This window comes from Temnothorax longispinosus, chromosome 11 (genome assembly GCF_030848805.1).
Source record: "Temnothorax longispinosus isolate EJ_2023e chromosome 11, Tlon_JGU_v1, whole genome shotgun sequence".
Taxonomy (NCBI): Eukaryota; Metazoa; Arthropoda; class Insecta; order Hymenoptera; family Formicidae; genus Temnothorax; species Temnothorax longispinosus.
Genome location: NC_092368.1, coordinates 17,750,003 through 17,775,030, shown reverse-complemented (window position 1 = coordinate 17,775,030; position 25,028 = coordinate 17,750,003). Strand labels below are relative to the sequence as shown.

At 37.4% G+C, this 25,028-nt stretch overlaps 3 protein-coding genes across 11 annotated transcripts in view; 2 read left to right on the top strand and 1 right to left on the bottom strand.

Annotated features, from left to right (window-relative positions):
* Positions 1-255: 255 nt before the first annotated feature.
* Positions 256-14,411, bottom strand: Vha100-1 (V-type ATPase subunit a family protein Vha100-1). Of its 5 annotated transcripts, none has more exons than XM_071792616.1 (8): positions 14,103-14,411; positions 13,589-13,894; positions 5,429-5,529; positions 3,434-3,560; positions 3,124-3,300; positions 2,602-2,814; positions 1,128-2,509; positions 256-921 (listed from the first exon to the last, which is right to left on the bottom strand). In XM_071792616.1, the coding sequence occupies exons 1-8, from the start codon at positions 14,217-14,219 to the stop codon at positions 819-821; spliced, it is 2,526 nt and encodes an 841-aa protein (XP_071648717.1). In that variant the 5' UTR covers positions 14,220-14,411; the 3' UTR covers positions 256-818. The 5 variants fall into 5 exon arrangements, with proteins under 5 accessions (XP_071648717.1, XP_071648716.1, XP_071648718.1 ...); XM_071792615.1 differs by lacking the exon at positions 5,429-5,529 and adding an exon at positions 10,243-10,355 and having other exon boundaries at positions 14,103-14,410; XM_071792617.1 differs by lacking the exon at positions 5,429-5,529 and adding an exon at positions 10,243-10,328 and having other exon boundaries at positions 14,103-14,410.
* A 220-nt stretch (positions 14,412-14,631) lies between these two features.
* Positions 14,632-20,082, top strand: Atp6ap2 (ATPase H(+)-transporting accessory protein 2). Of its 5 annotated transcripts, none has more exons than XM_071792622.1 (8): positions 14,632-14,853; positions 15,157-15,284; positions 15,465-15,710; positions 15,837-16,145; positions 16,306-16,389; positions 17,739-17,909; positions 19,157-19,265; positions 19,644-20,082. In XM_071792622.1, the coding sequence occupies exons 1-8, from the start codon at positions 14,811-14,813 to the stop codon at positions 19,721-19,723; spliced, it is 1,170 nt and encodes a 389-aa protein (XP_071648723.1). In that variant the 5' UTR covers positions 14,632-14,810; the 3' UTR covers positions 19,724-20,082. The 5 variants fall into 5 exon arrangements, with proteins under 5 accessions (XP_071648723.1, XP_071648726.1, XP_071648722.1 ...); XM_071792625.1 differs by lacking the exon at positions 17,739-17,909 and adding an exon at positions 17,087-17,173; XM_071792621.1 differs by lacking the exon at positions 14,632-14,853 and adding an exon at positions 14,981-15,051 and having other exon boundaries at positions 15,137-15,284.
* Positions 20,083-20,853: 771 nt separating this feature from the next.
* LOC139821536 (uncharacterized) overlaps positions 20,854-25,028 on the top strand; it is a 79,457-nt gene continuing 75,282 nt past the window's right edge. The window contains exon 1 of the mRNA XM_071792631.1: positions 20,854-20,940. The gene's annotated coding sequence lies outside the window, so the exon portion shown is untranslated. The remainder of the gene's footprint in view (positions 20,941-25,028) is intronic.

Here is a 25,028-nt window from a genome sequence, read left to right as displayed (position 1 = left end):
GGTTTGATCAAAGTTCTGTTTATAATTAAAAGAGTACACAAGATAAGAGGAGGATATAATTTCGTAATTTAGCTCTCTTTAATTTATTACAGTAGATACCACGTCGTTAAATGAATCAAACAATCGGATTTCACACTCGAAGGGACATGAAGATGAAGGATTGGAGATCTTGTTAAGGAATATGTGCGTCCTGTCGAGTATACTATGTAAAAGCATAGTGCTATCGGTGAATTTTTCATCAAACACTTTTCAACATATGCCACATTTTTTTTTTATTACGTACAGATATATGGAATAACATCAATCGGTCGCCGACGCGACATACATTTGTTTTCAGATCTACAGGCTCTACAGTATGCATGAAGAATTATGCACTGCTCTTGCACAAGGGTTTTTAAAATTGCACAACTTCTAATATTAGACGACGACTGACGAGTAGATATAGTCAACATTTCATTTAGGGAAAAAGGGCTTTAGATCTTGAATTCGATTCGATAATCTAATCGACCAAGAAAGAAATTTATAATATCGCGAGAACATTTGTCTCTGTCATGATCTTGTGCGTTACGAATCTTGCGCTTTGCGATCAACGTTCTGTTTATAATTAGAAGATTACACAAGATAAGGAGGAAATAATTTCCGTACTTTAATCGATTATTATAATCGATACTCTACGTACACATTTTTATTTATAAGAGACATCTCATTAACTATTCATAACTGACTTGTTCAATCGAGCAGCTATCGAATTCACGTCGTCCTCGCGCTCGTACTAATAATAATCAAGAGCAGTTATTAATTAACGATGATTAATTATTTTAATCCTCGGTGGTGGCCTGCGCAGCATCGAGGATGATCTCGAAGGAGAACGGCTGGAAGCTGTAGCCCAAACCAGAATAGAATTTACTCTGGAATTCCACCCTGAAGAATACAAAAAGCGAGAGTTAGAAATAACGTAGATTTTTGTCAATGAATATTATCGATGTAATATAAATTTATCAATTAATATAATTATACACAAAATAAATCGTTTAACTTATTCATATAACAATATATGAAATCAAGGAGATAAAAGATATGAAGATAAATCAAAAGACGTGAAAGACCTCTCGCGAATAGAATCTTACCAATGTAAACGAAGCGTGTGCAAGAACGCCGAAAGACCTTCCATGAGTACGAGGATGCCTACGGTGAGCACCGCCCAAAAGGCGAAGATGAGGTATAGGACAATGCCGCCATCCCATCCCTCTCTCGCCAGACCGTTTCTCATCACCATGTTCCACAGCACCTCGGACAACTGGGCATGGGCCAGAGATAAGGCCCAGAGACGCAAGTAGGAAGCGGTATGCGACACGCTGCCGAGAACGTACTCGATCGTGTGGATGCCCTGGTGGATGAACACCTCCGTCATGTCTTCTTCTTCCTCCTTGTGACCGCCGCCACTCTGTGGAACACCCCCGCTCTGTTGGAGAGTCCCCATACTGGCCTCCACGTCGCCGTTCTCGGCACCGTGATTGTTGAGCTGGTAGTGCTGCTTTTTACGATTGCGCATCATCAAGATCGGTTTCGCCAGCAGCATCCACGGTACGCAGAGCAGAGCTACGACCACCAGAAACTTTTGCAGGCCGCTCTGGCCGCCATACATGTAGGGGTCGCAATTGCCGACTTTGGTGGCGGGCTTGAAGAGCACCATGTTGATGAAAGTGATGAGGACCGAGGGCGCACAGCCGGGACCATCGATCGGCAAGTTTTTCGGGCCGTATTTGATCCATTTGACAAACATGAGAATTACCATGTAGAGAAACAGCGCCATGAGGAAAATTATCTGCGGCACGAACTCACAAGTAATGTTCATGCGCTTCTTGAAGTACATGTGATTCCACAATCCTACCATCACGCCGAACAACATATGCAGCACCCCGAAGATGATGGAGATCTTCATCTTGTACGAGTTTTGAAAGATGATCTTATTTTCCGCCAGCTGCCACACAGGATCCATGCCGAACGGATATGGATAATCGACATAGTCCGTCGAATTGGGATCCAATTGCAGCTCTTTGTTATGCTGGACGGTACTCCGATTGTAGTTTATCATCCAATTAGAGCCGAAGATGTTGAGCGACTTGGAGAATATGTCATTGTAAATTAGACCGGTATACATGGAGAATATGCCCATAAGAAAGATGATGTAACGGCCACCGAAGAAAATATTCCAGATTTCGTTGTCGCTCTTCTTAGCCGCTAGTGGCTTCTCCTTCAGCACCATCCAACCACCGAATAGGAACATGATAAGGCCGTGGCCTGTGTCACCAAACATTATCGCGAATAGAAATGGGAATGTAATGATGGTGTAGGGTGAAGGGTTCATCTCGCGATAAGATGCGACCCCGTAAGCGTCGATCAACACCTGGAACCCTTTCGTGAACTTGTTCGTTCGATTGTACGTCGGCGGGTCTTCAAACGTCTCCATGCGGTTCAGAATGGGAGGAACAGAACTCCCGCTGCGTTCCTGAAGATGATAGAAAGGAGATCGATTTTTCATTTCGCAATACAAAGATCCAATAGCGAAAAGAACGTTATGAAATAGTGTTTATTGATTACCGTCCCACGTCTTAATGCCAGTTGGATAGTCTCGATGTCCAGGACAGGCACCCAGCATTCGGCGATCAGGCATTTTTGAGTGACGTCCAAGTTGAAAAGATTCAGAGTGTGATAGATTGCCTTGATCTTGCGGACCTTGATGAACCAGTTCTTGATGTTCTTCGCTGCGGCCACGAGGACGCGATGACGATGGTCTTGCGTCTGTCCTAAGACCTGGAAATGAAGATTGCGTGATTAACATTTGTTCAACAAATTTTTAATCAAACTTGAAAGAAACTTTTTTAGTGCATTAATATTAAGAATACTATTTAATAATAATAAAATTGATATAGTGGTGACGTGTGTAAAAAAGATCGATTCAGTGGGCTCCTTATTCGATTCAAATCCTCATCCTATGCTTCGATTCATAGGAAGTTAATTTGAAGAGTCAAAGGTTTATGAGTAAAAGAATATAAAGTGAATTGTTTTGAAAATCTGAACGATAAACTGTTTAATTAAAAAGTTAATTAATAAAATTCTTACAGTGTTCAAATCCTCAATGCGAGTCATAACGCCCATAGCCATCTCCCTACGATCAGCTGGCGCTTCCGGACAAGGATACAAGGTCGCCCTGAAGCCCTCACAGATCTTCTTCACGCGAGTCTTCAGCTGATCGCCTTGGAAGAAAATGATGAAGACCGACTTGTACACCTGGTCCCCCTAAATCCATCATTTCCAAGTTAGTACTGGACTCTCCGATTAAAATATAAATTGAGATAATTCGTAAGATCCATTTGGACGCAACTTTATCCTTAAATTCTTCGCTTTAGAGCGGAGCGATACGATAACTTACCGTCGAAGGATCCTCCAGAGGGGTCTCAATCTCCGCCTGGCGCAGAAAGACGTTTCCACGGCACGCACGCCACAGCATGCGCTCGAACGCGGGGATGCGTTCCCTCAGGATGACTCCCGCGACGAAGCTGCTCGCGCGGCGAGACAGAAAACAGTCATATTAATAAGCGATAACAATAGATTGGGAGATTAAATATTTAGGGTGTCTATGTCGGCAGGTATGTGCACAAAAAAAAAACGCAAAACTGCGTGAAACTCGCCACGATCACGATTTACGGGGGTCAATTGTTCTTGCGATGGTTGAAAACGAAGCGTCGTGATGATGATCATTACGAAGACGGTACAGCGAAGCCTTCAATCTGTATCGGTCAACGACTCGATGCGGATTTTCCGTGGTAATTGCCAATTTGGGAAATGATGATTTCTGTAGCCATGGTCCTTCTATCTCTCTCTCCTTTTCTCTCTTTCGTTCTACGTACCTCAGAGCAACCTTCTGTCAACTATCCTAGGGATCCTTGAGACACTCTTTGAACGACAAACTCCAAACAAACAGCATACGTGTGTGTCACAGGAACAAATCGGGTATATACTCATACGCGGGATCATAATTAAATGCCAAATGCCATAGGATAACTTGCTTGTCAATACATTTTTATCAGGTTGTTGCATATGGAGAGAATTTCTTCTAGTGGTCCAAACTTTTTTTTATTCTCGCAATAAAAGCAATTAAAATTATTATTCTAAAATATGCACATATATAAATTTTCTAATAGTCACCTCAGAACAAGAAAAGATAAAGATCACATATACAACGACCTAATAAATTTCTTACGTATAAGTCAAATTTGCGTCAAGCCCATAATACTCTTTTTAATACCATTTAATGCATTTTGTTCTAAATCTTGGGATCTTTATATCCTTAAAGGTTCAGATACTGTGATTCTTTGATCCTCGGTTATAAATTATCTGTTTCTCGTATAACATTGTGTAAATTATTCGCGTAATAAAAAGCTCACGATTATATTTATAACGTTAAATGTGCATAAAATGCGAACTCTGATCCAATATTACTCTCAAACCTCTAAGGATCGAAAATACTGAAAATGTACCGTTCCAAAGATCTAGGGGCTAAAATATATCGAGGTAGTAAGATACCAAGTATCCAAAGCGTTAAAACATTCCAAGAATTCAAACTTCCACGAAACCAATGTCAAAAATTCGAATTCGCAGAGGACAATTTTTACAGTGTTTGCCCGAGCAAGTCGAAATTAAATGATCCAAAAAATCTGGCGATTTCCTCGGAGAAAGAGAAATATCCCGAAAATGGAAGCGTCGAGCTTTTTAAACGCGATTCTGTTACATCTGCGGTAAGGAGGAGGGTAATTTTAAGAACGATCCAAATAATCAAATTTGAAAAGCTCTTTAAAAAATGTATTGTTTTCTGCGCGTTTTAATATACAAATTGGTTTTTAAATGTCTTTTAAAAGAGGTTGAACAGTCTTCTCGCGGTTTGAGTGATTACAAACAGACGATAAAAGAATAACTAAAAAAATTTGTTAAACATGTCTTTAACTTTTACTTGATAAATGGATTATATGATCTGATTGGTGTAAAAAAATCATGATGGTATTAAAAATTACGAACAATCGAAAAACATTTTTCAAACTACTATATACAATCAAAATTCAGGAAGAATTTTTTTTAGAAAAAAGCATCGATCAAAATGTGGCCGATCGTAGAAAAGATCAAATATATATGCTGATCCAAGGATGAGAAGGAATATAGATAAATGGTTTCGTTTTACGATTTCTGCACCCTCTCCCTTAAGCGCATGATTCAGAGATGCTCGAATTTTTGCTCCCTCGTCGCGTAAGCAGTGTCGATTTATTCGCAGAATTGATTATCGGCGATTCCTGGAGTCATTTCAACTCTTCGGATTCCTGGGACCTGGCACGACCGGGAAATGGAAGGAGTAACTAATAATGGGAGTACGTACCCCAGCTGGACAGGGCCAAGGGTGGACTGGCGGGCGATATTATCATCGCTAATCAACGCGCGTGTCATGGACTCGGTGGGGTTCAAGCCCGCGTGCTCTTGCTGACGACACAACAGACAAGACACAACCACATTAGCCACACTAGACACGACCACAATGCTCCAGCTCGCCACTCTGTCTCTCTCGGTTTTGCGCGGGCTCTCCCACTGGTTTCTTTCGTTACCCTCGCTGTCTTGGACGAACCTGAGATATCCCTCGACGGTGACATCTCAATATCTTTCACATGCATGATAATGCCGTGATGTTGTGACAAAATGAATGGAAATGTGACGGTGGAACTTGATTAGAAGTATATAATTTTTCTTTCAAGCTAATTAGAAGATTGCTTCATAATTTCACAACAGAAACTATAATAATTACTTGCATAATGATATAATAGTAGCTAGTACTGTACAAAAAGAAACTGTATAAAATTATGAAAGATTTGATATTTTTAATTTGCAGATTTATTAATATCTTTTCTTATTTTTATCGACTTTTTATTAATTTTTAACTGCAAGATTCTTTTTAATGTTATATTTTAAGTCTTGAAATCACGTTTGAAGATGATATTGTAGAATGCAGCTTGAGAAGCAGTGCGAAATCATCAAAGACAGTTTATTGCGCCGAGATATCTCAAGTTTGTCAACTTGTCAGATTAAATAGGAATTGCCAAATGCAACTGATAACAGAAATTAAATATTTGCCAAGTGATAATTGACAGCAAGTCAAACCACGATCGAATGCTCATATAATTTAACATTAATGTGAGAAAGGCAGAAAATATATCTAACTTATATATTTCCAGATAAAATTATATGTATAATTATTAAAATTTATCTATAATTACGTAATATAATAAATAAATGTCTCTGAAATAAGTTTAAATAAAAACCTATACATGTATCTAAAACACAAAATAAAGATATAAAATTTTACATGTATGTAAAAATAGAAAAATTATAAATATGATATTATAAAAATGTTTGAAATTTCCTTGACTTTAACTAATCGTGTCATCACCGAGAATTTTTAAAGAGTGAAATTATTGGATAAATATTAGAAAAGATACGTGGCAATTCCTATTTATCGAATAATCTGAAAGAAATTCAAGCCATGATTATTTCATTCAGCGGTCCTTAATACAGCTGTAAGGATTTCATCGAAAAAAGGACAATCGATCGAATTATATTAGAATCGTTGCTAGCAGACTCATCTGATTTCCAGTTTTTTTTTCAATCAATTAGAAGTTGATCAAGTTAACATAATTATTCGCACTGTTTGCATCGTTCGATGCAAAATGTGAAATGGGAACAATTTATTTTTGAGTAAAGCATGACGCAAGCCAAGCTGTCAGATCGTTAAAGGAGTTTCGTTGGTTCCTGTTGGTTGGTTCGATTCAGTTCTGAAAACTTTTCGATATCACAATCTTTAAAATTTGTATGTTTTTCTTTTTAGGATCTTGGAGATTTCAAATTTTTCAAAAATAATGAATTCTTGAGTCGATTCTTGAGATATAAATTATGAAAATATTAATACTAAGACACTTAGAAAATTTAGAAAACTGGAAGATTAAACATTTTTTAGTTTATACATCTTAAGAAACATTATCTAATCTTACATTTTTTGAGATATTCTTCAATTTTTGGACATCATATTTTGCGAAGTTAAGTGTTTCATATTAAAAAAATGCAAATATATGAAATATCGCAATGCTTAAGTACATTCTTTTAAACTCTCGAGTCTTGTACACAAAATCAATAAATCCTAAACCAAGATCCGACGAGGAGTCTTTAACGATCTAACTAATGATCCACATTGCTTTTGATTAACGTAATAGAAGATAAAAACGAGTGCGAGGGCATGCGAGCAAGCGGCACATTAAAAAAAAACACATACAGACAGACAGACAGTCCTTTGTTAAGAAGGGAGAACGTTGTTATACATACCCATGGCCACACCATCATCATTTATTGTTATTTACAACGTTGTATCACTACAGTGAGAAATTATTACAACAATTTTGCTGCGCGAGCGTCGTTTGCTGGAAAGCGAGCGGATCTCGATCGTTTTCATCGTGGATCGAAAGTGTATCTCGATACAGTTTGAATTTCTCTGTTTGAGCGGGTGTTAAAAAAAACAGGTGACTGCATCAAACTGTATCAACTGTTATCAATCGGCGCGATTCCACGCCGATCTTTTTTCCCCCTCTTTCGTAAACGCGCGGCCACTGCGACACGAAGTGGGTGGAGAGCGTTTGTTTTGCACAAAATCGGTTATCAAAGCGAATCATCGCGTTTGTCTTTCAAGTGCGATTCCGATTGCTGAAGCATCCCCGAGGACGAAGAAAAAAGAAAACGAGATTATCTTATCTTCATATTATATGAGAATTAATTGCGCTAATTTGACGAGGTATTAAACGAATATTCGAGATAATGTTTGGAGACGGCACAAGTATGTAGTAATTTGGACAGTCAAGAATTTAAATTTCCAATAATTTTATGTAGTCACTGAGAGAAACAGGGATCTCTTAGAAGGAGGGATCTTAAAATCGGGAATAATCGAAATAGAAAAATTCTAAAACATTTTTAAAGGGATTCGGATTGACTCGAATTCGGGAGATTTGAACCAGAAATTCTAAGGATTTAATGAGAAAAGGATCTCCAGGATATGAAAATCTGAAAATTTAAAAATTCTAAGAATTTAAGTTTCTGAGATTGGAGGAGAGAATCTTAGAGTCGAAATGATCGAAACATACAGATTCTCTTAAGAATTGGACACAAGTGGATTCTCAGTGGGGAGAGAAACTCGTCGAGAGAGACGAGGGGAGCGGAACAGCTCGAAACGGTCTTCGCGAGAGGGTGCTCCAGCAACACAGGGTACGGCTCCGTTCGTTCGAGCGACCGGGGTCTTGGATGTAGACACAGGCAACAACAACGAAGCAAAAAAAACCAGTTTTCGCAAACAAGATTCGCAAATAACGGTTGATAACAGCTTGCCTGAGCGGATTCCTATAATGTGCTCCTACGGTGTCTGCCGCGGTGTACAGGTGCTGTAATCACAGAACACACTGACGTAGGACGCATCTACTATCTAGGGTCTTAGGGTGAGTACCGGGCCTTCGACTTAGCGATTACGATTACACGAGGAAGAGGGTTCGGGGAGTAAAAAAAAAAAGAGAAAAAAAAAAGATTCGGAAAGTCCTCGGGATATTTCTTCGATCAATCCTCTTCGAACTCTCTTTCTTTCTCGAACACGTAAAAAAGCACGTAGAAAAGCTCCGCGCTGGGCGGAATTTCAGTTCTGCACCGAAAACCGAGCCTTTAACACGGTATTTATCGTAGATTAGGATAATTATAACGTTGCAGCATTCTCTTACAGAAAATATATGTTAGACGATAATTTCGCGGTAAAAAAGCTTTTTTCAGTTGGTTGTATAATTGATTATTTGAGGTCCAGAATGTTAAGATTTATTCAAAATCCCAGATATTTAAGTTTTCTAAACAGCTGAAAGTCTATAAGAATTCAGAAATCGAGAATCCAATTTTCCAATAAATTCGACGTTTTAGATAAGCGAGAATAATTCTCAACGACCCGATTTTCCGAAGATTTAATTCTTCGAGCGTGTCTCCTCAACTCTTATAAATTATGTTATAATATTAATACCGAAAACTTGTAAGAATTATGTTACAAATGTACCAAAGACTGTATTAAACGCTCGGTTTATTCTCGATTCTACGGGACATCTCAGTCCTACAGTACAAAATCGCGTTCGAGCGTACATATAAGAATATTTCACCGGGTTATTTTTCGTTTATTTGGCTGCACATTTCCTGACTTATTCCTGATCCTCGGATTACTGATCGGTAAAACGTTGATGCATACTTGTTCGTTTTTCAATAGCAAACGCCGCTAACAAAATAATTCTGAAAACTGTTAAAATATAACAAGTTACATAATAGCTTATATAAAGTATAAAGATAATACGAGTCGGAGTGAGACATGGAAGTATGAAGGTTGCATGTGCGGTTAAAGAGAATTGTCAACAAGAAAACTGAGATATACGCTTGCATTTGTGCCGGTAATTCGAGGATCAGCGTTAATGACTGAGAACTATTGCGAAATGCACTAGTGCATCGGGTTCGTATTTTGCAACACAAACTGTAGGTAGGCATGCGACGTTATACCGATGACGAATCTCGATGGAGATTGAAATGCAGAGCGTGGTGATCCGGAATCACCTATCCTAGGCTAAGTCTGGTGGATCTCAAGAACATAAATTCAAAATCTAGGTAAAAGCGCAGTAAGGCAGACGTACACATAAATAAGTCTGGTATAAGATTGATGTGTAATTTTCAATGTTAACTTACAATAAATGTCGGGAAACTTGGGAAAGCAGCGATAAAAAAACATTAAAAACAATTTGCACGTCAAAGAATCTAAATCTCATCATAAGAGTGAAATATCAAAGAAAAGGAATTGAATTGAACAATTTAAGAGTTTTGATATATGTCAGTTATGGACGTCAGAATGCTTGAAGATTATTTACAGTCTTTGAGTATCATCTGCTGTAAAAGAATTGTCACAAAGCGGAACAGCTTCAAAGGGGCGAGGCAGGACGATACTCATCAGGTTTCATCTCAAACGGACTTTGAGAGAATCTAAATTTCATTAAGCGACTACAGATCTTGATTTTACCATCTGCTCATCTTTCGGGAGGTCTTCGGGAGTCACCACGCTCTGCAATTATAGGGTGTACGGCACACATTAATTACCCGAGCTTGAGAGCCTGGCCGCCGGCGCGGAGGCCCTCCTCACCCAACAGAGTGACTTGCTCTTCTTCACGGCTGGGGTCTGCCATCTGCGACACGACACCTCCATGCTCAGCCTGGCAACAGACACAGGTCACCCCTCTTTCGCCCTATCTCCCGTTCCACTCGCTCATACCAGATCCTCTTTCCTTCTCTCTGTTTCAAAATTTTCTTCAACTCACCGACGTCGAAGAAGAAGAAGAAGAGGAGGAAGAAGAAGGAGAGATCTCTTCACGAACTCGCGTAGTTTTTGCTCAACGCTAGATCTAACGATAAGTCTAAATTCGTGATGCTTAGCCATGGAGGAGATGAGAGACGAAAAGTAGAGCTCCAAAAATTTGATCAAGAGTCGCGAAAAATTTAAATTAAAAAATTTCTCCAAATTTAAAGAGTAGTTTCACGGAGACAGTTTTCTAAACGCACGGGATATCAAATTATGCAAATATTCTCAGGATATTTTCAGATTAAAAATAAGAATTTCTAAATATCCGAATCTTTCAGAATCTAAAGTTTGAATTCGGAAAATCAGATGTCAAATGTTTAAAGTCGAGGTGTAAGACTTAAGACATCTACAGATATACGAATTTAGTTCAATAGGGAAGCATCACGAACTGTATAAAATTCATGCAGCCCTAACTTTTTTCTAGTTCTACAATTTAACAATTAAAGTATTGCTGACTATTAATTGCAACTGAAATAACTGTAATAACTATAGTAAATTAATTTAAGTGGAAACATATATCACATATAGAATTACAATCTTGCTACACATGCTACATGCAAAGAATTTTATTCGTTAATTCAGTAAAGGCTGATTGACTATTTTCTCAAAATACGTCTCTTTTTTAAGTTTTCATTAAGACATACGACTGTACTAATTTTAAGATTAATTACTTAAAATTCATTTGCTAAAGAAAGATAATTACAATAATAATTATTTGTTATATTTTTCATGGAAAATAATAATAATTAATTAACAATGCTAAATAATTCACATTGATATCGCGTGGATTTCAATAATTCTCTTAATCAGAGAAGTTTCAAAAATTTTATTCGAAACAGAATTTCAAAACTTCACAAATTCAACATATCGGACATTATCGAACGAATACGTTCCATACAAAGTAAAAAAAGCAAAGCGGCCTTTAAAGAATTAGCGCGTACAAAATACAATTTCCTCTCAATGATGCATATTGAACAAATTTCACATAACGTTGCAGACATTAGTACAATTCATGCAGATTGCCATTAATTCATTACTATTAATTGTACAAGGCTTCATGCTTGGCGTCTACAATTAGCTCGCTTACGGAAGTCTTCTGTGGGGGGTTCTAACAATCCTATAGAAATCTCACATTAATTTCAACAATTTTGTGTAGTGTTTTGTACGTATTTCATTTAATGTTATTGATATTTTTATAGTATATTTCTATTGCTATTATTTGCCACTGAAACTAATTGCTCCTAAAACTTTAGGGAAAATGATTTAAAACTTTCAAGTTATTATTGTCAGAGTATTGTGTGTGTCAAGAAATTACTTGAAATTACAATAATTATTTGCGTGTGAATATCTTGTTGAGTAAGTAAATACAACACGTGCAAACATGTTTGTTCCCAAACATGCATTTCACGAATTACGATACATCTCTGTTCTTATGCAAAAAGGAAAACATTAAAGTGAACAGAATGGAGAGAACAGAAGCAAAAAATATATGTAATAACATTAATACACTAAAATAAAAACGAAAAACGTTAATAAACTAAAATGAAAGAAATGAAAACTCGAAAGAGAAAATACTGAAACATTTCAAATATAAAATGGAACTAGAACTTTCAAGATATTACGTGTTAAACAACTACAATCAACGGCTGCGTCTTCGAAGGGTACATTTACAAACTAAGACAGCTCTCAGTTCGTGTGCAGAGGTGTCGGTAAACAAAGGGAACACGAACAATATGCAGTCTCTCAAAGAATTCTTGGCTACACACTTGATATAAGTAGATCAACAACAAGTGATCTCTTCGATCTAAGATCAAACATTAAACACAATCGAATATATATATCCATACGAGGTACGCGACGGTACTGGACGTAACTCTCAAAGGACGTAAAGGGAGACAGGGCGCAGCGAGTGACTTGTGTCCTTTGCAGCAGTGGCTTTTGGTTAGTTGGCAACACTAACACATTAATAATCCTAAAATCACTCAACAATATATATGATTAGTAACGGTAACAAAACGGTGGACATTCTGATATCTGACAATTCGTTAGAGGTGGTAGCGTTCGCCACCCTTATCTCGTTGGTCCTATCTCATCTCGCTGCTCTCTAAGCAACTCCGCTGCATTCGCATAAAGTTGCGCAAGCGCAAAGACAGGCCTTTGTGGTATATCTAATTCGCACAGTCCTCCAGCTTTTCATGCATCAGAAAAAAATTGCGCTCAGTCCATGGACTCGTTTGCTCTTTCGCTTTCTAGTGCGGCTATCCTTCAATGCAACTTTCCTTTCTTCACAAGACATCGCAAGATTGTCACTTCAACGAGATCTCCTCGTGCAAAAGTCCTCCAAATTTTTTATAAAGATTTTATAAATTTTTTCTTTGGCTGCCAAAAATGTGTACAATGTACGCTAAAAGCATTAAAGCAGATTTACGAAGAAATCCCATTAAGGTGATAGTACGTTTCACACTGAAGCGCATTAATTAACACTAATCTTCTATATATCCAGAAAGAAAAAAAAATCGCGTCGATCACGCGTTAATCGATTTACGGAAATGTAAGCCAAACAAATATAAGGCTGTACAAATATAAACTTGCGACATTAAACTTTTTTACAATTTACATCTTGCTTCTCTGTGCGAAAATTTAATTGCAGCAAACAGAGCAGAATGAATTTCCGTTCGGCGGACGAGACGTCTTGTGTAAGCCGAATTAATGACTGGCGCTTCGTACCAGAGCAATCGATTGCTGAGAAAGAATTCTTATATGTCCATCGCGACTCGACATTCAATAACAAGTGACATTCACCATTTTCGCTGATATTTACAGCCCAATGCGAAGGTTCTTCCCCAAACGAGATTCACATCCAAATTTTTACAAGAAACGATCGACAGACTAGGGTAACCAGACACGCTTTACACATTCCACTTTTTACAATTCCATTGACAATATCGTTTCATTCCTCCTTTCTGAAAAACATATCTGGAAGACTGCCCTTTCAAGTGCCTTCTTCAGAAAGTAAATTTACCCCGATTCTCTTACGCACATATCCAGATCGTTGAGAAATAAGGATTTGCGCTGGCGGCGACTTACCTCGTCGAAGAAGACCTGAGTCTTTCGCAAGATGTGCTTGAGCTCGGTCAGCTCCAGGAAGTTGCGCTTGAGCGCCTCGGCGTTCTGATTCACTTCCCGCAGCTCGTTCTCCAGCTTCTCGAAGGTGGCCTCCAGGTCGATCATCTCCCGCGGCTGCGGCGCCTCCGGATTTTCACCGGTGTCCAACATCGGGATGCCGTCCTTCTTGATCTCCTTCTCCAGGTAGCGCAGCTTGCGCTCCATCTCGTCGCAACGGCGCACCTCGTTGACGAACTTCCGTTGGAAGGCATTGACGTCAGGATTTAACTGAAATGAGAGACAGATACGTTGACACAAGGGTGACGGAGTCGTCGTTATAACGAGATAAAGGCGTTAATGACATCGACGTAGAGATAAGAATTCATTCGACGACTTGCACGACTCTAACTTTGTCCAAAGTGTCTGACCGTTGGAAAATTTATCGGATTAGTTTGTCAAGAGGTGAAACAAAATCGCGAGAAGGGCGATTACTCACGTCGCGAAACTGCACCAGGCCGAGCTCGCCGAGCTCGGATACGCAGGCATACGCGGCCTCGCTCTGAAGGAAGAGCTGACACAAAGTCATCTCCTCGCTGCGAAAGAGCGAGCCCATCTTCGTGGTTGGAAGTAACGTGCCGCGGGGACGATCGAATGGATCTTATTCCAGGAGCATCGGCCGACGACGTCTCCAAGTGACACTTCATCCGCCTTATCGCAAACCCTGAAACTGCGTGATCAGCCGTGATAGTGTCACGGCGACAGGCGACGGGCCAGGCACGATCGATCGATCAGTCACGAGGTGCGCGAGCGCGAGTCACGTGGTAGGGGTGACCTCGCTACACCCATCGCGACCGCGATGCCGTCGCCGTCGCGCGGAGATACGAGGGAAGCCCCGAGCCCGGCGGAGGCCAGTTGGACGTTGGACTGGACAATTCGCGTTTGACTCGCGAGCCTCTGAAGAAATTCTCGTGACTGTCAACGGGGCCGCCGCCGAGCCCGGAGATAATTGGAGAGTATCGATATTACCGACTATCGATATAAATTTTTCGATTTTTCACGTCCAGGCCGACTCTGGCGCTGGCGACTGGCGACTCTTTGATGTCACACCGTCACATGTTATCTGACGTGATCACATGATCGCGTCCGAAATTGATCGACGTCGAGGGAGTAGTCTTTCGAATTTGATTGTTTTTCCCGTGCAACGATGCTTCGACAATTATCGCTCCTCTTCGCCGTCCTGGCCGCAGGTAATTTCCCCGCTCATCCTTAAGAAATCCTTTCGAGAACGATCGGAATGGCTCGAGTTTTTCGCGATCAAGTTTTCCCGGCTGCGCAAGACCAGTCTACCTTCCAAAACATTTTCTTGAGGAATCCGCGAGATACTCCGAAATGTTTAAACTTAATTTCATTTTAGAACGAAGTAGATCTTTTCCTGGACATTTCGAGTATGCTGAGACATGTATTTATTTCACCGAAGACGAGTCTGAGTTCAATGTGCTTGTGACGTTCTTGACACTTTGGTTATCCTAGTGCTTGCTTTTCTTTTCTAGTTCACGCCAACGGTAACCTCGCCGTTCTTCACTCACCTGACAGCATAGAATTCACCATGAATGGCCCGATCGAGCAAAGCAGCGTCAAGGAGATCTTTCCGGCAGCTCTTGGTTACACCGGAAAGCAGGTGCGTTGTCTGTAATCTCTCAATGGGACCGTCGAAAGTTCTTGGACGCCACGAAGCTTTGAATGCATTTGAAACATTTGAACGGCAAAGCTTTAAGATTTTATAACATCAAATAGATGAACGTGTGCTTTAAGGTGAAGATTTGTTCGCTGCAAGAGAAATATATTTGTGATCTTACAGAGGGAATCTTACACGGAGCAAAGTATCGCCATATGGGATCCATTTGCGTTGCCCAAGGCATTGGTTGCTATACCGATTGACGGAGTAGAGGAACTACCCATCCCAACTTACAAAGCCAAAGTCTGGTATCCTCTGATCGTTGACGAGGCGGAGGAGACCACTTGGCAAGCGATTAGAAGCAGGGTAGAGGAGCGAAGCAACGACAACACGTTGGTCAGGATCAACTTGGGTGATGGGGTTGACGCCGTAAGTATCAGACGACTGAATTGATAAATAACAAATAGCTTGATATACAAACGAAACTTGTCTTAGCAGTTTGACATCCTGTTATTGAAGATCCTATATATTGTAAACAAAATCTTTCTGATATAGCTCGGCCAGTCGGCTCTCGGCGAGCTGAAGCCTGCTAACATGGAGAAAGAGAAACTGAAGTCTCTGAACTCCGAGGTCGAGGAGGATCGCAAGTTCGTCGAGGAGATACAGCTTCTCCATGCTGTCGCTGACAATGCCGCGAAGAAGCACGACTCTGGCACCGATGTTTACTGGTTGGTGGTATCGGGACTCAAACCAGTCCTGGATCTGCATGGGAACACATCCGCGGCCGCTGAGGAGGCATCTACATTGTTAAGTGACGCGATCGATCACGTTTCCAATGCCTTTGTGAATACTTACGATGGCAAGGTACGAAGGCACTCGCTCTTGATTTTACCTGCACATGTATAGCTCGCATCAATGGATAGACCTCGGACTTATTCTTTAGCCTATTTGCACGTTAATAATCGTACGAGGTTATACAATTACATGTTCACACGTTCAGAATGCTTTCGCATATCTGTTTTAGATTGTCGTTGCGGCTTTTACGAATGACGCCTCGAAGGTGAGAAACGCCCGCTCCGTTCTCGAGAGACAGCGCAGAGATGCCCCGGTGAGTTGTCCAATACTGTCTGAAGCTTTATATGAGCATTTTGTAATCTACCATTTCGAGTGCAGGATAATTTGAAAATTTTTGAAACCATTGTGAAAGAAAAATATTAAAAAATAGAATTTATGAAAGAACTTATGATAATTATATATATAAATATACAGTACAATATAATTAAATTAAACATCCCTATTTAAGTCAAACTCGATCATCTTAATGTTCATGAGTACAGTTTTCTTAGGAAACAAGTCTTTACTCTCATTTTATTATTGAAATGATAACAGGATATATTGTGCGAAACATGAAACTATGTGATTATTAAAATTCACCGTTTACTTATTTTTTTATCAAGTTATATACAAGAAGAATAATTTTGTATTCTCATATTATTTATTGTCTTATTTTTATCATTTTGCGATTCCGACAATACATAATATATTTAAACGTATATAATATAACTAATTTTGCAACCGATTTGTTAAGTAAGTATCATACTTTTTATCTTAATCAATTGAAATTCCTCTTCCATGCCGAAATATAATAGAAAAGACAAAAAAAGATCGCCAAATATGGATTTGAATATTCAAATTACTCCAATTATCAAGGGCTATTGGGTTTAGAATCGCGCGGTGTGTTAGTTCGCTTGAAATTATCTATCCTTTATCTGTACCATTTTTAATTGTTACGGGATATTTTGTAGGCTCATAAGACTAAAAATGTTAAAACCGCTGGTGGTGCCAAGGGAGCGCCAATTAATTCAGACATTAACGATAATTTTTTCGTCAAGGTACCGTGTCGAGTCGCATTGCATGGGCTATTACTTTGATTGAGAGTGTTTTTTTTCCGAATTAGAGATAGCTTTTATGCATGGATATCGCGAACACGACGAATTACTCTTTAATTACTCTAATCAAACGAACTTACAAACTTCTTCGGCCACTATCCATCCGTTCGTCTTTTTTTCTTTCTCGAAATTTTTTTCAAACGATATTTAACGAATGGTCGAAGCTTGATATCGACAAATCTAGAATCTACTCGCTAATTCTTTAACATTCCGATGCTCTTAATCGATCAGATTTGAAGCTCACCATCGGTGAATTTAGATAGTCGCTAATGTGATCCTTGAAACTGTCAGTATCCTTGGGCTCAGTGAAATTCCAAGTTTGACAGGCAAATTTGAACATTTGCCAAATCCTTAAAATGGATTAAGATCCCTACGAAACAATAGAATCTGAAATTCGGTGTCGATGTACTTAGCAAACTTAAGTCCTTCAAGTTCTAATATCTTTGGAGTCTTGAAGACTGGAGGTTTGCTCTAATCACTTTACTCAGATACTGAACATTGATTGTAGCAAGATGACGAGCAAGACGTGCAAAAGAATAAAACGGATGAAGAGGACAAAAATAGATTATTAACTAGTACTACTGAGCGTACGGTCGATAAAAACGAGATGACGGAAAAGACCGAAGTTATTAAGGAGAATAAGATAAATAATACTGACATACAGACAATTATTGGACAGGTATCGCAAACATATTAACATGCATCACAATCGATGGGCCCAGGGGAGAACCGGATAAGTCCGGTTTCTTTTTCAATTTTTACATTCTGATGCTGTTGTATGATTATATTATGTAACAAGTGAACAATTTTTTCTCTACTAATTACTCAATATTGATGATATAATATTATCGAAAGAGGGAGTAAGTTTTTTTTTTATATTAAAAAACTTTATAAAAATTAGCATACAGAGAAAAAGCATAATAAAATACAGACGGGCGACTTTGTCGCGCGAAAAAATCGCTCGTCTGTTCGCTCCCTTAATGAATACAGTTTGACACAATCCTACAATCAATTATGTTGACATGTTGGAATAAACGTAGATCATTTTAAGACAATCGAATTAAATGGTAAAATTCCTAAATTTTGGCACACAGAGAAATTGACAAAATGTGACTTGTCAAGTTCTTTTCCTGGACCCTTCAGTGGTTTTCGTTTTGCCAGACCTTGCCAGAATATTAGAGCACCTGAGTTCTAGAGACTAATTAATTCAATGTTTGCTCCAATAGAGCCAAACAATATTACAAGATTGTTCAACACTTATCTAATTCAGCTTCAATTTCTTGTAAGATTTATTTTGCATTGAGATTTATAATCTGCCATAGATGCCAATTAATGCTTATGTGAATGATGCTTAATAGACATTCTTAATTGAGCAGCAAATTTTAGATAGCTAGTTTTGTACTCGAGAAGCGAAAGGATGTAAACTTAAGAAATTACTTCCAGAGATGTTTAATTACTATTTTACATGAATCTTATTGCATATAAATATGCCGAACAGTCGGGCTTGTTGCTTTGTGCTTCTCAAGTGCGAAATTATAATCTTGCATGAAGGCTTGTCATGTCTGATTGCATGCATATGTTTTTAATGATTATAAATCTATCAAATAATGGAACTTTCGATGGAAAGTTTTTATTAGAGAAGATTTAATCAGCCAGTTAATTGTTTAGCAAGTATCGAAAACAGATCTCATTGATGAATTACGAACTCTCGAGTTCGTTTTATATGTTAATTGCGAAAGCCTTAATATTTTTTGCGCATTTCCGAATACGCTGAATTTTTTTCTTCTTACTTGTTCGCGAGATGTTAAAAAAATGTAGAGTGTTACTAGTAAATTTAGCAAGTATCACAGAAAGAGACGTTTGCAGGATTGAGATTTTGTTTCGAGAATTGCGTTTACCTTTGTTACAACGACTATTCTGTTTCAGCCTGAATTTTCCGGCCGTGCGAAAACTTACACGGAGGATTATCCAGTCATCTTCAACATAATGCTGTGGTTCGGCGTCGTTTTTGTCTTCTCGCTTTTAGCAATTTGTAGTACGTATTTTTGTAAATATAGAATTGTATTTAGCTTGGAATTATTTTGAGCGAAATTTCTAAAAATACTCTGAGTGTTATTTAGAATCAGAAATCTTTGAAATTTCTTCGTTTGGAATAGTCCCCGTTATTCTGATGGATCGCATTTAAAAGATATTAATTTATATAATTTACATTGTGTATATATTTTATATAATCTACATATATAATTTATTTTATTTAATTTATATTTATTTGTATAATTGTGTATTAGGTATATATATAACTTTTACAAAGGCAAAGATACAAAAGTTGCTGATAAGTTCTTTGGATAATATCTATGTTTAATTGTTCAACCAAGGAAACTTGAACATAATGATAAGAGCTTGATATTTTCAGTCGCCATCGCCGATATGGATCCAGGACGGGACTCCATTATTTATAGGATGACGTCGAATCGAATGAAGAAAGACAATTAAATGTAAATATTATTATACATATTATATATATATATTACATGTAAGTAATATAATTTTGTAACATATGTTTCTCCGTGCAAAATGTAGCTCGTCAGAGTATCTGTATATGTAATTTATCAACATTAATTCAAATGTGTTCAAGTAGGGAAGTAGGGCTCTATCGCATATTTCCATATCCTGAAAATTATTTAAATTGAGTGATCCAAGCTCGTCAGAGCTACCAAATGACAAGGGTACACATGATATCACTTTATCAAAGCTTAAAAAGTGATTGTTACATCGTTATGAAATTTCTGCAAGTTTGTATATTCCTCGAAAGCCAAAGGCTATCCTAAATATAACGTAATCATCCAAATTAAGACATCTACGCATTTTTTTAGTCGGTAGAAATCTCGTATAATTTCAACTAAGTTCAATTTTCAATGCTACAGATACCGGAAAATTAATCATATATCTCATTTTTTACGTTTCTATTGTGTCACGAGAAAAAAACGTAAAAAAAAAATTACATATTTTGTGCTTGCAGCATTGAAAATCTGATCTCTTTGAAATTTATAATAATCCCCATTGTGCGCGCGCAATATTCGATGCTTTCGCGAACTCGAAGCAGACGACGACCGTGCGGTCACGTGATCATTGGCGGGCGGCGCTAGCGGCCAATTTCGCGCCGTTCCGCGCAGCCGTGCGTTCGATGAGAAGTCGCGCCACGCTTTTTGCATTTTCAAGACAGTTCATGTATGTACGCAGATCAGCGCTAGGAATATACTGACTCGAGCGTCGAATCGTAAAATCATGATCGAGGTACGCGTGCGAATCGATTTATTTTTCTTACGCCGCTCATTTCTGCGCGTCGCTTTGCGCACGACGGCACGACTCCGCGGAACGGACGCGACGGGCGCGAGGCAGGCGAGGTTGCGCGCGCATCATGTGACTTTTCGAACGCGAGCGAGGCTTTTGCTTTCGCGCCATATTGCACCGTTGAACGCGTCGCGGTGTAGGTGGCTCCGCATCGCTCAGGTATGTTTTGCGCTCAATTTGCGATGTCTATGCGCGTAGTAAATATTCGCGAAACGCTGAAAAGTTTGAACGAACATCTCGATTAAAGTATCAAATCATCGTTTCCCATACAGATCCTTGGTTCTCCGGCGTTCCTATTTCCTCACATTACAACGAATTGACGACGTCAAGAGCGAGAAACGTTTTTGCTGGCGCTATACGTAAGTATAAATTGATTTAACTGAATTTCCTTCGAAATTCACCTCCTCAACTCCCATACTTATTTTTTGAAATTATTCGTTTATTCATTTGTTCTACGATATTCAATTTGTGGTAAATGCGAAGCCAAACCCCCGGGGTTGGGTGCCGAACTCGAATGCGCAATTCTCTTGACGCTACCAGAGAGAAACCTCTCTGACATACCACTACAAATAATATGATGTTTGAAGCGAGAGACGTGTTTGAATCTTATATAATTCCACTTGGTGAAATTATATTTCGAAGCAGTATACGTGACGTGTCATTAACACAACATAAATTTTCGTTTGCATTCATTCAGAGATGTATAGTATAATTGAAGGGTTTACAATTTGAGTATATGAAGAACTGCAATATTTTGTTATGCATTATAAAAGGATAGAAAGGTAAAAAAAAGAAAAAAAATATTAAAAATGCACACAATTATGCTATTTGATCCACATCGAAAATCCATATATTTTAAATATAGAATGTGCGAAATCTAGCATATTCCTGATGAAATAAACTTTAAATAAATTTTTTAATAACGTGATTACATGGACATTTTCATATACAATATATTATACATATTATACAATAATAAATCATAAAAAATAATTTATACAATCTTAAATATCTTTCCATGTCGTTAAATTTTATTCACTTATTTATACAGAATACAAGTATTTGCAATATGATTGATAAAATAAAATTGTTTTGTTTTTTTTCTCAATAATACATGCGTACGTGCACGCGCGCATATATATACATCTTGTTAAAAATGTTAACTTTGTTTTACCAAAATAGAATCTCCGTAATGTGTATATATTTATTCCTCATCAATAAGAAAATTAGAATTGAACGTTTTAGACTGGTCCATTTATATAATATGAATAACGCTAATGAAACATTAGAGCATTAAAGCGAAATATACTTACTGGTATATGGAGTAATGTGTGAAGTGTCGAATTGGACATAATCCATGTTAATTAATAACACGTCCAATCGTATATAATTGCTCGCATTCGTTCGAACAAACACATGCCCTCGATGAAGCTATATAACATTCCTAGGTAAGAGAACTACGTTGAAAGACGACATGGTATCTATTTTGGTCTATTTTACATCTATTTTGATCCGTCAGCCGTCACCGGACGCCACTTTATTGTATTACTACTGTCTGACATTGAGTCAGACTTGCTTTTTATAACTGAACTAGTATACATTTTTTTAAAAGTGAAATAGGTATATGCTTGACATTTGGCAAAAGGAAGAAGTCCAGTTCTAGTGCAGTTCAGTGCAATAAAAAACCTTTTGTAAGCTTATTGTAATCTGTGAAAAATACCCATAGATATATAACTATATTTGGAGGGGTAAAAATCAGAGTGGTGTAAGTCAAATTTTTTTAAATATTTTCTCGTGTGTATAGATGCAATTTATATATTGTACAGATTGCATCTATGCACACGAGAAAATATTTAAAAAAATTTGACTTAACCACTCTGGTTTTTACCCCTCCATTTATGAAAGTACTTCTTTTTCTTGTTTCCGTCTTACATTAGTTTTCATTTTCGTCTCGCGGTCAACATTCATACTACCGGTGATGGTACTAGTTCTCGTCCGATCCTTCCCCTTAAATTAAACATCAAAATTGCTAGTTTTTCAAGCTCTAATCGGTCGGAATACTTCCTTAATGCGGTATCTCGTGTCTATCACTTCCGCTATTGCCTTACACGTGCGAATATTGATTAATTTAAATACGTTTTTTAAGCGTCACGATTATGTAACTTTTATTACAATTATTACAAATGTATCTCCGATTTTTCATTTCCTAAGTATTTCACCTTGTAATACTTGCTTGTAATGCATTTGTTATTAATAGCCGTATCGCGATTATGCTTCCTGCACATGTGTGCACATGCGTGAATGCACACGCGTACATGTATGTGTGTACATGTGCATGAATGCGAATAACAGTTTATATGTAATAAGTAATTTACGATTAACTATTACATCATCGAATTTTGACTGAAATTCCTAACGGTCTCTTAACAAATCCCTCCGCCGTTTCGAAGAAGTCGATTTTAATTTTTAATCTATAATAACAAAGGCCGTAGTCGGATAAGAAGGATCAATGTGCCTCCACACGGATCATGCTCATTTTTTTTTGCTTTAATTGCTATCAGTGTCACTTACAATTCAGTCAAATATTAGCCCTTAATATTAAACCGTTTTGGTGTAAAAAATAAAAATAAAAATTTCGAAAATAATTCATATCTTTTGATCGGCTTAACCGATTTTGATGAAATTTTAATATGTTGTAGATATCATCTACTACATATGTTGTAGAAACCTTTCCCAAATTCTCCACAAATGTGTCTCAATGATATCTACAACATATTAAAATTTCATCAAAATCGATTAAGCCGATCAGAAGACATGAATTATTTTCGAAATTTTTATTTTTATTTTTTACACCAAAACGGTTCAATATTAAGGGCTAATATTTGACTAAATTGTAAGTGATACTGATAGCAATCAAAGAAAAAAAAATAATCATGATCCGTGTGAGGGCACATTGATCCTTCTTATCCGGCTACGGCCTTTTACGAAAATAAGATGAATCATTCAGTTGCTTTACGAATATACTTAATTTTTAAAAATAGATTCTTTAGCTATAATAATTTGAATCAATATAATCCTACTTTCGTCTTTTAATTAATTAATAAGTTTGTTATAATTTAACAGAGTTATTTCGATTAATCATAATTAATTAATTAATTTAATCGACTAATCTATTAATTTCTAACAACATGTGAGAAGGGCTGGTGAACTAGCCGGGTGTTTTTGTTAAAATATTTACTTTAAAAACAATAAACATTATACATGCGTTTCGGCTTTGAATGTGGCCCCTTCTTCAGTGTAACATTAGTCGATCTTTAAATTTTTAATGTAACGACTTTTTAAAGACCGACTAATGTTACACTGTAGAAGGCCACATTCAAAGCCGAAACGTATGTATATTGTTTATTGTTTTTAAAGTAAATATTTTAGCAAGAACACCCGGTTAGTTCGCCAGCCCTTCTCACATGTTGTTTTTATACTAAGCGCGAACAGTTAATTTATAATTATCTATTAATTTCTTCAATTATATTGCATTTTGATTTAATAATTTCTGCTTGAATTTATTAAAGCTACAAATTGACAGGGATAAATTATTATATAACATAGTGAATTATTTTATTATATCTTTTACTTATTTCAATTAATTAATGATCTCGTTCTTTTTCTTAATGGAATCATAATTTTACCGCCGCTTTACTTTATTATCGCTGTTAATTTTATTCTTTTATTACGTAAGACATCGGTTATAACTTAATCATCTTGTCAAACATTTAAATTTCAAAGTGCGCAATAAAACCAGGCATAATTAGTGGCGTATCGCTTTTTATATATAATAACGGTAACGTTTATCAGCTCGTGATTAACGATTGCCGATCGTTTTCTCGTGTTATTGGTAATTCCCACCGATACGATCTCGAAGTTCTTCCGGTCCATTTCAATCGATATCAGACATTTCTCGTTTACGTATACGTGCATATATGTGTAATGCTGAAAAGCAACTTTCCTTAAGAAATAAGATAAGCACATGTAATTTAAGAATTAAGGTGTATACGTGTCTCTCTATACGGAATATCTCTACAGAGATCGAAGTTGTTTCAAGGATCTCTGATACGTATTATATAGATATATATCGAATCGAAGTATTATTGTTATTCCACGCGCGATGCTTTCTGACGAATAAGATCCAAAGATAAATATGTTTATTAGAATACAGTCGTATAAAAATCTAAGTCGTATCGGGAATTCATAATATGGTGATATTGCAACAACTACAGCTAATATAAGATAGCGCGGATTTCAAATCAGTTTAGAATACATGTAACACGTCAAATTACTATTATTACTCTACGTGACAATTTTCTTAACCATTAAATGTGCAAGTTTTTCTTTAATACAAGACAAAGTTAAATTCAAAAGATATGAATAAAAGAATAAAAAATAGAAGTAG